Source organism: Mesoplodon densirostris, chromosome 4 (assembly GCF_025265405.1).
Source record: "Mesoplodon densirostris isolate mMesDen1 chromosome 4, mMesDen1 primary haplotype, whole genome shotgun sequence".
Classification (NCBI taxonomy): Eukaryota; Metazoa; Chordata; class Mammalia; order Artiodactyla; family Ziphiidae; genus Mesoplodon; species Mesoplodon densirostris.
Window position 1 is genome coordinate 160954539 of NC_082664.1, and position 15354 is coordinate 160969892.

Sequence of the window (15354 nt, forward strand, 5' to 3'; positions counted from 1 at the left end):
GCTGTTTCTCACGTGCATGGTGTAGAATTTCAGGCATATACTAAATCTAAATAAATTTTTAAATCTTTTCCAAGGACTGAGAAACATTTCAGTAGGATACTTACTCCATATTCGCATTTAGATAACCATTAAGATTAGGTGCATGAGCTATTACACACAGCGAGTCGGCCATGCCAAAGTGTCAGGGTTTTTTCCTATTTATTTAAAAGAGGGCTTAGGGGTTTTTATTGCAAAAGTAGTATAGGAATTACAAAAGACTGTAGAACTATAAAAAAATACAAAGCCCATTCTCACTTAACACTTTATATTACTCTTGTTAAAAAACATTAAATAAATACATGCATATGCTATTATTTTACCAATAACTATTCATAAAAATGAACAATAAGTAATATAAAAATGGATTAGCGGGCTTCCCTGGTGGCGCAGTGGTTGAGGGTCCGCCTGCCGGTGCAGGGGACACGGGTTTGTGCGCCGGTCCGGGAGGATCCCGCATGCCACGGAGCGGCTGGGCCCGTGAGCCATGGCCGCTGAGCCTGCGCGTCCGGAGCCTGTGCTCCACAGTGGGAGAGGCCACAGCAGTGAGAGGCCCGAGTGCCACAGGAAGAAAAAAAAAAAAAAAGGATTAGCAACCACAAACCTGTAAAGAGCAGTGTTGCCACTTTAAGAAGAAGGCTGCCAGAGAAAGATAAACTGAACAGAATCTCAGGGTCATTTTCTAGCTTCCCTGAAATGTTACAAGAGGCATTTTGATTTCTGAGCCTTTGTGACATTTGTTTTTCTCTGAAGGCTCATAGGTCTTTACCTGTGTTGCTCTGAAATGTCACAAGGATAGTTGTTAATAAGCATCCTTGGGGAAGTCTTTGCACACTTGGACGAGTACTTCTGTGTTCTTAATTTTTGGAAGTGGAATCGATGACTCAGACTATGTACATTTTTTAATTTAATAGACACTGCCAAATGGCTCTCAAAAAAGGTTGTAAACCTGTGCTAACGGTGTATGAAATTGATTTCCTCCACTTGCTGAGACTTTGTCTTTTAATCTTTAATGATCTGATGGGTGAAAAGACAATAGACTACTCATTCGTTGCCCATTTTTTTAAGTGAGTTTTTCTCTTTTTCTCATTGAAACATAAGAGTTCTTGGCATATGAGTGACATCAGCTCATTTGTGTTGCAAATTAATTTGTGTTAGAAAGTTTGCACTTCCACTACTTTCTTGCAGATGCAGCATGGGGTCTTGAGAAATAAAACTAAGCAAGGATTTAACTTTACCAGCCACACGAGTGTTTGATGCATAGAGCAGTGGTTAAGAGCATAAACTTGGGGCAAACTGGGTTGGAATCCCAGTTCAGCCCTTACCAGCTGTGTTGACATTGGGCAAGTTACTTAATCTTTCAGTTTTATCATCTGTAAAATGACGATTAAAATAGTACTTACCTCATAGGGTTGTTATGAGGACTAAATGAATCAATATTTGCAAAATACTTAGAAACTGATGTGGGACGAATGCTGTATCTGTGATTAAATGTTGCCTGATCTACGTATGTGACCATCGGTTCAATATCGTGTTTCTGATGTTCTGTGTATTAGCACTCTTAAATTCTGAAGCTACAATGATAATACACTTCCCTATAGGAGCTTACAGTCTGGAGCAAAGACAAATAATGAAAAAAAAACATGGTAAGGTTTTTTGGTAAACTGTTACTGAAGTATAGTGTATGTACAAAAGAAGGCATAATTCATAAGTTTATGGCTCAGGAAAATTTGCAAAGTGTAAACACTCATGTATCTACAATCTAGATCAAGATCTAAAAGGTCCTGTCATTACAGAAGCCTCCCTTGTGTCCCTGCCCTTTTTGTTATCTCCACAAAAGTACCCACAATCATGACTTCTATCACCATAGATGTGTTTTGATTGTTTTTGAAATTTAAGTAAACGGAATCATACACATGAAGCCTTTGGGGTCTGCTTTTTCTTAAAATTCAACATTATGTCTGGGAGATTTCATTCACATTTGTAGAGCAGTTTTTTTCATTTATGTTACCACGTGATAAATATCTTAGAGTTTAGTAATTCTGTTGATGGACGTTTAGGTTATTTCCAGCTTGAAACAATTATAAATGCTTCTCTAAATCTTTTGTGCACCTCTCTTTGTTTAAATTTGAAAGAATTTCTGTTGTGTACATACCTAGCAGTGGGATTGCTTGGCCATAGGTTCTGTAAATGTTCTGCTGCTTTGGCACTGCCAAAGCCTTTCACAGAGTGGATGAATTGATACCAGTTTATACTCTTTCTGGCAGTTGTCTACGTCCTTATCAACACTAGGTATTGTCACCCTTTTTCATTTTGCCATCCTGGTAGGAGTGTAGTGTTATATAATAATACCTTTAACTTGCATATTTCTCTGATGGCCAATGAGTGGGGTTAATCATGCATAGTGGTTGTGTGGAACTTAGATATTCTCTTTCCAAAAGTTTCTGAGCACTCTGTGTGTGTCTGTGTGTGTGATTTTTGCTTGTTTTCTAATTGAACATTCTATTGAGATAATTGTAGATTCACATGCCGTTGTATGAAATAATACAGAGCGATCCCTTGTACAGTTGTCTCAATTCCCCTCAATGGGGGCTTCCCTGGTGGTCCAGTGGTTAAGACTCTGCTTCCACTGCAGGTGGAGCGGCCAAAAAAATAAATAAGTAAAAATAAATTCCCCCAATGGTAATATTCTACAAAACTATAACATATCACAACCAGGATATTGATAAAATCCAAAAATCTCATTCAGATGTCCCCAGTTTTACTTATAGTTGAGAATCTGAACTCATAAGGACAACACTTATTTAGATAACCTAGGAAAATGGGAGGGGGGAGAATAGTAGCTTAAAATGTTGCGTTAGATTCCCCGAATTTGCTTTTTAAAAAAAGAAAGAAAAAAGCCCTAGAATGGCTAAGATAAAGAGATGATTATATCAAATATGGACTGAAGTCCCATACATATAGATGCTGAGAGTTTAAATCAGGATAAACACCTTGAAAAACTGGTCGGCAGTATCTACTTAAGTTGAACATTTGTATACTGAATGATCAATGATCTAAAATATATACTCATGAGAAATGCATGCAGTCACATGTACAAGATATTCATAGCAGCACTGTTCTTAGTTCAGATAACCATGCTTTAAAAAGGGGAAAGAGGGCCTCCCTGGTGGCGCAGTGGTTGAGAGTCCGCCTGCCGATGCAGGGGATACGGGTTCGTGCCCCGATCTGGGAGGATCCCATATGCCGCGGAGCGGCTGGGCCCGTGAGCCATGGCCGCTGGGCCTGCGCGTCCGGAGCCTGTGCTCCGCAACGGGAGAGGCCGCGACAGTGAGAGGCCCGCATACAGCAAAAAGAAAAAAAAATAAAATAAATAAAAAGGGGAAAGAAAGATTTACTTAAAATGTCATGGTAATTAGATAGTGTGGTGGTGTTGCAAGGATAGAAAAATAGACTAATGGAACACAATAGACTAGAAACAAATACGTATACAGCCACCTGGTTTATGAGTCACTGTAATTCAATGTGGAAAAGAATATTTCCAGTAAATGCTGCAGGATCAGCTGGATATCTCTAGGAAAAATCCCTGAACCTTACACCATACACAATTTTAATTTGAGATCATAGATATAAAAGGTATAATAATACAGCTTTTTGAAGAAAACAGGAGAAAGGCTTCATGATATTGGGAATAGCAAAGAATTTTTAAACATGACTCAAAAAGAACTAATCATTTAGGGAATTCCCTGGCGGTCCAGTGGTTAGGACTCAGCGCTTTCACCGCCATGGGCTGGTTTTAATCCCTGGTCAGGGAACTAAGATCCCACAAGCCACACAGTGTGGCCAAAAAAATTAATAATAATCATTTGAAAAACATTGATAATTGGGCTTTATTAAAATTATCAAACGACTGAGGGAAGATATTTACAATACAAATAAAGCTTGTATATAGAGTGTATGTTTTTTTAAACATCCACAAATCAGTAAGAAGACAAAATCCAATTCTAAAAAATGAGCTTGGGACTTCCCTGGTGGCGCAGTGGTTAAGAATCCGCCTGCCAATGCAGGGAACATGGGTTCGAGCCCTGGTCCGGGAAGATCCCACATGCTGCAGAGAAACTAAGCCCGTGTGCCACAACTACTGAGCCTGCGCTCTACAGCCCATGAGCTACAACTACTGAGCCCTTGTGCCACAACTACTGAAGCCCACGTGCCTAGAGCCTGTGCTCCGCAACAACAGAAGCCACCGCAATGAGAAGCCCACGCACCACGACAAAGAGTAGCCCCCGCTTGCCACGACTAGAGAAGGCCTGCATGCAGCAAAGAAGACCCAACGCAGCCAAAAATAAATAAATAATTTTAAATGAGTTTGAACTATTAATAGACACAGTAACATGAATTTCCAGGAAATTATGCTGAAAAAAATTCTGAGAGCTTATATACTATGTGATTCCATGTATATAATGTTTTTTATGTGACAAAATTTTAGAAATGGAGAACAGATTAGTGGTTGCCTGGGATTACAGACTGGGGTAGGGGAGTAATAGGAAAGCTGGTATGGTTATAAAAGGGCAATGGGCACAGATCAAACTGCTCAGCATCCTGAATGTGGTGGTAGATTCTTTTTTTAAATCTATATAGGTAAAAAATCACAAACATATACACACATAAATGAGTATAAGTAAAGCTGGGGACATCTGAATGAGACGTGTGGAAGGTTATAATTGGTGAGCACATAGCCAAGTCTGGGTGAAGATGAGCCCAGTTTGGGGTTAGATGACCAGACTGAAAAGGCATCGTAGCCTGAAGGAGGTGAGGTTTAAACTAACTCACCAACAGAAGGAGCAATCACCAACAGAAATTAAACTACTGGGGTGACATCAATCTGGAAAGGTGATCTGAAGCAAGACTCTGAGCACCCCATGCTATGCAGTTTCGACCCACAGAAGGGAGTCTTACAAAGCAAGCTTGAAAGTTTCCCCCAGGTCACACCCCCTCCTTCTTTGCTAAGCATCAGATCAGTGCAATAACAATGACAAATGTTTGCATTAGTAAGGTTTACTACATAACTTCTTTCTGAGACCTGTCTAGAGAGTATCTGAAGTGCTAGAAATGCTAACTTTAATATTCCAAGGTTGAGTTTCCATTGTTATAACTTCTTTTTTCTAATAATTTGTCCTTTAATGAACATTTGTTTCTCTTACTATTTAATATGGGATATTTGCAACTTTCAGAAACATTATTATTATTGTTGTTATCACTGGAAACTCTAAGTTAAGTTTGAAAACTGCAGTTCTGAGCCCCTGCCAACACCAGCTGAATAAAAAGTGATGCCATTGCTGCACTGGGGCCCACAGTCCTCACCTAGAAGACCCATTCTCTGCACTGAGACAGAGACCAGAAAATGAGTCATTGTGGGCCCCCAGTTAGAGTGGGGTCACAGGAGGCCAACTAATAAACGGAGTCTTGGCCCAGGTCCGGCTCACACTGGGTTCCCCGGGTCGATGGACCCACTCAGGCTCAATTCCCTGATTCCTGAATGTAAGTAGAACACACATATGGGGAAGTTGGGACAATCCCCACGCTGGTTCCTTGGCCTCTGGGGTAAGAACTGTGGCAGTGGGAAGGCTGAGCACAAACTTTTGAGATTGGCCCTCCAGCTTGGGGAAGGCGCAGCGGGGAGGGGGAGGCAGAAATCAGGGCACCCTTAAAGACCTAAAGAATGCAGGGGTTGGGGGAGGGGCAAGATAGGGAAAAGGGATTCAGAGGTACAAACTACTAGGTATAAAATAAGATACAAGGATGTAATATACAGCACAGAGAATATAGCCAATATTTTATAAATAATAACTGATGCCCAATGTGACAGTGTTATTACCTGATTGGGAAGCAATCAGGTAATGAGGGTGAAGCCCTTATTAATGGGATTAATGCTTTAAATAAAAGAGATCCCACAGAGCTCCCTAGCCCCTCCCACCTTGTGAGGATACAACCTGAGAAATCTGTGCCCCAGGAGAGGGCCCTCACATGACCGTGCTGCACCCTGATCTCAGACTTCCAGCCTCCAGAACTGTGAGAAATAAATGTCTGTTGTTAAGTTACCCCGTCTGAGTTATGGCAGCCAGAAGGAACTAAGACAGTAAGGACTACCATAATGCACTGCTCAGGATTAAAGGCTTCAGTGTTCTGTGGAATTGCCCCAGCTGCGCTCAGCTCCTTTGCCCGAGATCACACACCCTTTCCAGGGAAGCCCTCAGGCAATGACTTACCAACAAGGGAATATAAAGGTCCAGCCCCCTTGTCCCAACTCAGGACTGAGGTGATAGGCCATCCCCGAGTTAGAGCTCCCTATGGGATTGCTTGAGGCCCTCCTTGAAAATGCAGTGCAACCCCCTTCCCTTGCACAGGTGTGGATCTCAGCAGCACTCAATAAACCTGCAGGTTGATCTCCACCTCAGAACTGGAGAACTGAATCTGCGACACTTGGTTATGTAGGGGAATGTCCTTGTCTGGGGATACACATGCTGAATTGTTCCCGGGTTAAATGTTACGAAGTTTGCAACTTATTTTCAAACTGTTCTGAAAAAAAAAAACAAAAGGTTTGTGCGTGTGTATGTGTATGTATACATAGTAAATGTGGCAAAATAGTCAATATTAACAATTGGTGAATCTAGGTGAAGTGTGTACCTCTGTTTATACTTGTTTCAACTTTTCTGTAGGTTTGAAATTTTCCAAAATAAAAGATTAAGGGGTAAAACACACACACAGAGGCAATATAAGAGATGTAAAAGGAGCCTCCAGAAGTATTGGAACAGAAGAGAGCAGGGTGGTGTGAGATCCAAGGTACAAGAGTTTCAAAATTAAGGTAGTGTTCAACATTATCAAATGGCTACAAAATGGTCAAGCAAGTCTAGGACTGAAAAGTGTCCCCCAGATTTAGCATCTAGAAGGTCCTTGATAATCTTGGGGACAGAAGTGTCAGTGGAGAAAATATTATAGGCACCCTGCCACCTAGTATCTTGCTCCTTGTCTACAGATTGTCATTTAGCGGAAGAATCATATTTTCCATTCTACTGGGTTTCTGGGACTTCAAAAAAATTGAATATTATGTTCAAAGTTCTGGAATGGTCCGTATAAAGAAAACGTAGAGCCATGCAGCAACTCATAGTTTATTGGAGAGGTATGTAAACTCAAATACTAAATGCACTGTGATAGGTGCAAGAAGAGGGGAACACAGGAGAGAGAGGAGGGGAAGGTAGGAACACTCCAGAAGCTCTTAGAAGAAAAAAGCACAAAAGGATAAACAGACTGAGTCGGTGAGCCACTGCAACCTGGCTACCCATAGGCTGAATCTGGCTTAACCGTGGGATTAGTTTGGCTTGCAAATTAAAACTTTAAAAATGTTATTCCAATAGTTAAAAATATTGATCGAGCTATTGATCACAAAATCTCGGTGTCCCGCATCTGGTTAAGATCTGGCAACAATTGGCTGGAGCGAGGAGAAGACTGGGGCAGGCAACAGTTCTCCATACACAGACTGTTTCACTGAGTTAAGGCCTTTCCGCAGGCAACTGAGTCCTTTCTTCCTTTGACAGATCCCAGAGGCTGGTGAAGGGCACATCGGCAAACTCTTGCCCACAAGCATGCCACCCGTTTTTGTAAATAAAGTTTTATTGAAACCAGGGCTGGGATTAGAAAGAAGAGAGTGAGGCCGGAATTCGGGGGCAGTGGTCGGATTTTTTTTTTTAATTGTATTAAAATATTATTGATCTTGATTACGTTTTCTGCTGCCCCCGTAAATTTAGCCCGGAGGTCAGTGCCACGCTGGCCACACCCTGCACCCCGCCCTATTGTGAAGAGTTTTGAATGGCATGCTTAACAGCTTGGACCTGATTTAATCTATACAATGGTATGCAGCTCTTTTTTTTTAGCAGAGGCAAGCAGAGGATTAGATCCAAGTCTGGGAGAGTCCTGAAGTTTCCACTCCCCAAATACCACCCCTGCACTCACAGCCTCTCAGGTTCCCACTCTTCTCTAACACCTGCATTTCAGTTTCATATCCCGGCTCGCTCTTCAGCCCCTGAACCACTGACGTTCCCTCCTCCATCTGCGAGCGAGCACCCCGGGAAGGCCGCAAGCACCTGCCTCCTCGGGCGCATCCTCCACCGGCGCTCCGAGCTGCCGTTTCCTGCATCCTTCCAGGCCCGAGAGTCGATACCGGGACCATCGCTCTGCTCCAACGGGGCGGAGCTTCCTCATCGGCGCGCTCCGCACTCTGCTAGTGCTGCCTCCCCCCGGCGACCATCCAACGGGAGGCGGAGCGAGTCCAAAATGGCGGCTCTCAGGCTGGCGCGCTCCGTGCTGCTGAGGCTTTGAGGTGGTCGCCGGGGGTCGGGGGGGACGATTTCCCCGCCGCGGGGGCCCTAGAGGATGAATCAGGGGCTCTTCTAAGGTTAGGCGGCGGGGGTGGAGAGAAGTGGCAGCAAGGACTGCGGTGGAGTCCACGGAGCGGGATGTGCGAGAGTTACTCCAGGTCGTTGTTGAGGGTCTCGGTGGCGCAGATCTGCCAGGCGCTGGGCTGGGACTCGGTGCAACTCAGCGCCTGCCACCTCCTCACGGACGTGCTGCAGCGCTACCTGCAGCAGCTGGGACGGGGCTGCCACCGGTACTCTGAGCTGTGTGAGTACCGGGCTGGGTGCGGGAGGGCTGCCTCTGGCCAGTCACGGGTGACACCTCCGCGTTCCCCTTCGCTCTACCGGCGTCCAGGAGGTGTTGGTCCTTCACCCCCACCCCGCGACTGGGTGTCTTCTCGGCCCCTGACGCCCCTTGTCTTCCACTGTCCCTGGAAACTCGAGTCATCCCTTTGGTCCCTCTTCGTCAGCCGCTAACTTATCCCGCCCGTAGCCCGAGCCCTGTCCCCGCTCCCAGCTCCACAGCCTCTGCCCTCCTCTGTGATCTGATCATCGGTCTTAATCATCGTCTACTTTTGGCTGCGTGTAGAACCATCTCCAGAATGTCTTACAGCCTCTGTTACTTTGGTCCTTTTCCTCCCTTGCCCGCAAACTACTACAACTAGTTGTCACAGGCGCTCCGTCTACCGGCCGTTTCTTACAAGCCTGGCCATTCTTCAGCTCCTGACAACACATACTCGTTGACAGCTCTGCTCCGTTAGGGACACTGCCTCTTCTTTCTGTATGTGTTCGTTTCATAGACAGCATCTCTGCTTACTCCTTCCCAAGGCCGACTTGGTCAGTTTCACTTAGATTACCTGTGGCTTACGTCTCAGCCGCCCATTGATTTCCTCCTCTTCTATATTTTTGTGTCAGTGGTTATCAAAGTGTGGTAGAGGGATCGTCGGCAATTTACAAGGCTCCCCAGGTAATCTGGGCTACAGTACATGGTTTTTACGCGAATGTCTGGTAGTATGTATAGCTGGTGGCATTTACTAAGTTGGAATATTTAGTAGAAGCAACACATCATCTCATTATTGGGAAGTCTGTGTGTGTGGAGGGGGAACTACCCCTCATTTAAGTTTTGGGGCATTATTTTTCAGGTGTTAAGCTGGAAAACTGGGTGAAGTGTTTCATAGGATATTTTTTGTTAAAGAGGTTGCTCCACTGACAAGTTGAGACCCATGAATACACTTTACTTCTTAGGCCCCAAATTCCATTCCAGTGCCATAGTGCTGCCAGAATAATCTGTTAATCTCTCCATCATGCAAATCTGGTTTTGTCATTCTTAAAAATATTTCAGTTGGTTACAGGCTGAAAAATCTAAGCTCTCAAGCAGCACACACTTCCCTTTGTGAGCTAGTATTTTTCTTATCTTCTGCCATTCTGTCATCCTAAATCTGCAACTGTGCTGAGCTACCTGCCTTTTCCGAAACACTTTAAGCCTCCATTCCTGCATGCATGCTGTTTCCTAGCATGTCCTTCGCACCCTGGTCCACCAGTAGTATGACTTCTAGTTTGAGATTTACTTATCACTTGCTTTAGCAAACTCGTGATATCTGTTCTCATAATTCTGTGCATATTTCTGCTATGTTATTGAACACCTTGTTTTGTAATCATCTATGTATATCTCTCACCCTCCCCTCTCCCCTCCCCAGGAGACAAATTTATTATATTATATTTATATTTTGTAACCTAGTACAGTGCCATAATAGAATAGGCACCCAGGAAATATTTGTTGAATAAATAAGTGAACTGATAATCCACCGCCATAATAACTATTTAGTCATTTCACCTTTTGAGTTTTAAAAATGTGTATTTTTTTAGACAGCTTGATTTCATGGATACTTCTAATCTGAATTTGGAACTGCTGAGTAGCTCTCATTCATCTTGATTTTAAAAGTACACCACCAGCACACCGCTGTCTGCTTTTGCTTCTCTTCCCTCCCTCCTCCCTTCTGGTGCTTGCGTATACTGTTACAGCATGCGTAGTCCAGGTTATATTTTTGCTACCAAGTTCCCTAAATGAGGACAGATGTTCTGTACCTTTAGGTAATCAGAATAACCCTGGATACATAGTACTGTTCCTGCCTTATACATGGTACCAGACAGGTGCTGGCACTCCAAGCAACCAGGTATTCTAGAGTCATCGGGTGATCCCTGTTTTGTGTTCATGTGAACCTCGACAATTAACCAATTTCTGTTATGATTTTCTTGCTTTTAGTGAGGATATGATGATCGGGTTCATTATTCTCCATTGTGGTTTGGTGACTTTTTGAAAATGCTAATTCCTGGTATACTTATTAGTCATAGACTTTTAAATATTCTTTTCTCTACACTATTCTTATTTTGAACCAGAATTCTGTAACATCAGGTCACCACTATGCAATCTTGTATTCTGTTTCTTTATTTCCTTTGTCTTTCTGACACACGTTTATTAAGCACCACTTATGATCTGAGTTCTGTGCTACATGTCGGAGACATAGGCTTACTTAGGCACAATCCCTGCCCGTAAGGTGTGTAAAAGGGTGTCGAAATGTCAATAAAAACAAACTGATTTGTTCATTTTTTAAAAAATGCTCTAAAGTTAAAGCAAGTCTCAGAAGTTACTATCAATTCAACAAATAATGCATTTGAAAATTTCCCTAAGGTAACGATTTGCCAAAGCATTCAGGAGCAGAAGTTTCTGTATGCATTGTATTATACATTAAATAATGTGTGTATACACTGAAAGCAGTGCACAGTATAGGTATAGGCAGTAAATGCAAAAGGAATACGGTGAAGGAAAGACACATGCACACTCTGGGTTCCAGGGCAGGATTCACTGGAAAGATGAGATTTGAGTTGAGCCGTGAAGCAAGGTTGTATAATGTAAGGAGCATGCCAGGTAGAGAAAAGCATAACCTGAGATAACCAAGTGGGAGTAAGTGAGGCGGCCAGCTTGGCATATGTAACCAGTTCATTTGGAAGGTGCTAGAGGAAAATGTTAAATGGAGCAAGATCAGATTAGGGAGGGACTTAACAGAGAGAAATTACAACGTGGTGGGAAACACTGCATACTCTTACGGAAGGGGATTGTGTGATGAAAATGATGCTTCAAGACAATTGTGCTGTCGGTTAAGTGCAAGAGAGGCTCAGGGGGGAGAACTTGAAACTAGGCTAAGACAGTGAGAGTAGGAAGAGAGAGAAAGGAAAAATTCTGAAAGCCAGGACCCAAAAGGGTGCAGGGGGAACACCAGAAGGTCTTGGGTTGAAATTGCAAAAATGTGGAAGAATTCAAGAGGACCACATTTTTAAGATTGAGAAAAGAATACTGCTTTTAATAAGAATCAAAGAGTTGAAATGCCTGTCATTAAGGGAAAGAATGAGTATTCATTTTATTTATCCTCTCTTTTTTCTACGTCAAAGAAGTAACCCATACTTGTATAAAAATTCAGACGACAAAATCTTTGAAGTTAGAAACGAGTCTCCTGCTTCAACTCTGCCCTTCCCCTGTTCTGCAGCTTTCAGCCCCATAAACTGTTACAGTTGGATGTATATCCTTCCAGAAGTTTCCTTGTGTGGGTGTGAGCAAACATGTGTCTAATTTTTATGAACTTTGGATTATTCTTTTCCATTTTACATCATGATTTAATTTCAGACAAACCGAGTTTGGCGTGATCATAGGAGATTATAGTTTAAAAAAAATAAGCTATTTATTGGAAATCTGGAACTGGAATTTTCATAGAAGTTTTAAAAGATGTAGAGACCTTAAGTTCTGCTAAGGGCAGGCAGAGGAGAAACTTCCTTTTGTAAAGAGAATCTCACTATATCTAACGTTTTATCATTTTATCTCTACCCATTTTATACGGTGTCTTCTAAATACATTTAAAAATTACATGTAAATTACCTTTATGGTCTAAGCCTTTTCAGCACATTTTCTTGGATCTAAAAAACTGATTCAGTGGTGTAATTCATTCAACAAATGTTTATGAAGTGCCAACTATATGCCAACCACTGTTGTAGTTTCCAGAGTTGTATCACTGAGCAGTAGAGAAAATGGAATGAATATTTACCTAGCTCAGCATTCTATCAATACTTATTTGATAAAATATAATAAATATTTATCGGGCATTTACTTTGTGTCAGCCACTGTCCCAGCTGCTGTTGACCATCTATAAGTTACTTTTGACACTAGTTCTGTACTGGCTGATTGTTAGTATGAATTGTCTATGGTGTTCTGGTTGGTTGTCAGATCATATTTAAAATTGACTTTCAGAGTCAACTTTCTAATATTTAAACAATATGATATTCTATTGAAAATCTATTCAATTTTTTCCAGTAACTGAGTCTTAAGTATATAGTATATTTGATTCTGAGCTGCATATTTACCTAATACTTTTTTCTTAATATTTTAAAAAATATTCATGGAATTTGCTTAAAATAATTTGCTTTGCTTTTGACTTTGTTTCAGATGGCCGGACAGACCCAATTTTGGATGATGTTGGTGAAGCTTTCCAACTTATGGGGGTTAGCCTTCATGAACTAGAAGACTATATCCACAACATTGAACCTGTCACTTTCCCACATCAAATTCCTTCATTTCCTGTTAGCAAGAACAACGTACTTCAGTTTCCTCAACCCGGAAGTAAGGATGCAGAGGAAAGAAAAGAATACATCCCCGATTACATGCCACCCATTGTGTCTTCTCAAGAAGGTTTGTGGGGTTTTTTGTTTGTTTCTTGCTCATATATTTGTAACTATTTTAACGGGTTTTTAATCTTCTTAGGTTTCCTAACTGAATTACATAAAAAGTTATGCTAACATATAAATTCTAGAAATGGAGTAAAAATATTGTAATACTACTTACAAATTATTCTAACCTTTAAGCCAACAAACTTGCAGCGGGCCTCACCAGGCAGAGCCATGGAATCAAGGGTATGTCTGATGAGGCTTTGATTTTAAGTAGGGGAGAACAGAATGTGACCACAGAGAGAAGTCTATCAAAGATGTATTATATGAGAATGGGATATTAAGTAAATGAGAAAGCCTTTGAAACATAAAGAAAATTGGGGTAGCTCTCCCCCTTCCCCCTTATTATAAATGTGAGTTGGATAATACTGGAAACAGTGAGTGAGTGAACATTCACTAATATTATGCAGATTTATCTATTTATCTGTTTTTTTTTTTTTGGCCGCGCTGTGTGGCTTGTGGGATCTTAGTTCCCTGACCAAGGATTGAATATGGGCCATCAGCAGTGAGAGCGTGCTATCTGCATTTTTATGATGAGTAGAAATGTTTATGTTTGGTCATATAGAATTTTTATTGTAAAATAATACCTAATCAGGCACAGTAGTCAATCCATGCAGAGTTCCTTTTTTCCTGCATGATTTTACATGTTAATCATTTAGGTTCACTAAGATTCTAAAGAGATACATAGTAATTTGTGGTCTTTAACGCAGGTACAGGATATTTTTTCTTGTTAAAAAATGGAAAAGCTGAAATTTCTTTATTTTTTAAAATTCTAAAGCCATAGATGTGCTTCAGGATAATGCCAATGATGGCAGAAATAACTTTCTAACCTTTTTATTGATGTACAGTTCAGTGGTATTAAGTACATTCACATTGTTATGCTACCAACACCACTGTTCATCTCCAGAACTTTTTAACCTCCGACTCTGTAACCATTAAACAATAACTCCTCATCCTCTTAGCCCCTGGCAGCCATCATCCTATTTTCTGTCTATGAATTTGACTACTCTAAGTACTTCATACAAGTGGAATCTTACTTATCTTGTGTCTGGCTTACTTCACTTAGCATAATGTCTTCAAGATTCATCTATGTTATAGCAGGTGTCAGACTTTCTCTCCTTTTTAAGGTGGAATGATACCTCATTGTGCGTATTAAACCATATTTTGTTTACCTTTTCACTTGTTGATGGATACTTGGATTGTTTCTACCTTTTGGGTGTTGCACATAATACTGTGAACGTTGCAAATACCCGATTCCCTGCTTTTCAGTTCTTTGGGGTCTGTACTCAGAAGAGGAATTGCTGTATCATATGGTAATTCTATATTTAATTGTTTGAGGAACAGCTATACTGTTTCCACCGTGGCTGCACCATTTTTCCTTCCCACCAGCAATTCCTGAGGGTCCCAGTTTCTTGTGGTTCATTTCTTCTAATCTCCAATTGCACTTTACTAGCATTTTGAAGTGTTACTTACTTGTTTCAGAGACTAGCTTTAGACATGAAGGAAGTTGTTTTACAATCCGTGTGTCAGTGTTTCCTCATCTGAAAAACCGGATGAACAGTGGCCCTAAATTGTAGAGATTGATCCTGGGTTGGTGCGTGGCCATCAGACACTCTGGATCTGGGGGCAGCGGGCTCTACTCAACAGTGCAGGTGCTGTAATCAAATGTGCTGAGGTGAAGTGCTGTGTTCATGCTTGGTGATAGGCACCATGGGTGTGGAAAGAACTCGCTGTAACCTTTTGGAAAGTTGTCATAGCTTTCTGGTTTGAGTCCCTTGGAAAAAGACTCTGCTTGACAGCTTAGCACTTTTCTGCTTAAAGTTCTTAGAGATTTAATCCTGACTGAAGGCAGCAATCAGTTTCACCAGTAAATGTGATACAGAGGGTGCCTTCAGTAAATGTTCTTGAACTCAATTCAAGTAAACGTTGTTTATAGAATCTTGCCTGTAGAGGTTCCTTGTTTCTCCTTTTCTGGCCTAATGGTACGTGAACAGCAGGACCTGGAAATCTCCACATGCATCTCGGTCATGCCCAGCTTTCCTTAGTAGCTGCTAAAACTCTGTCTCCTCCCCACCTTTGAATTTATTTGTATTTGTAGCCTTTAGTACCTTGGAGGAAATCTTACTGTTTGTAGCCC

The 15354-nt window shown here is 41.7% G+C and overlaps 1 protein-coding gene across 3 annotated transcripts in view; it reads left to right on the plus strand.

The window, feature by feature from the left end:
* The first annotated feature begins 8361 nt into the window (after positions 1–8361).
* The window catches only part of TAF3 (TATA-box binding protein associated factor 3), a 152435-nt gene continuing 145442 nt past the window's right edge, over positions 8362–15354 (plus strand). For 2 of the 3 annotated variants that reach the window (XM_060097592.1, XM_060097593.1), the window contains exons 1-2: positions 8456–8715; positions 12940–13182. In XM_060097592.1, coding sequence (XP_059953575.1) covers positions 8550–8715; positions 12940–13182 — 409 coding nt within the window. In that variant the 5' untranslated portion in view covers positions 8456–8549. Of the gene's footprint in view, positions 8716–12939; positions 13183–15354 lie in introns of all 3 variants that reach the window. The other variant, XM_060097594.1, reaches the window with a different exon arrangement.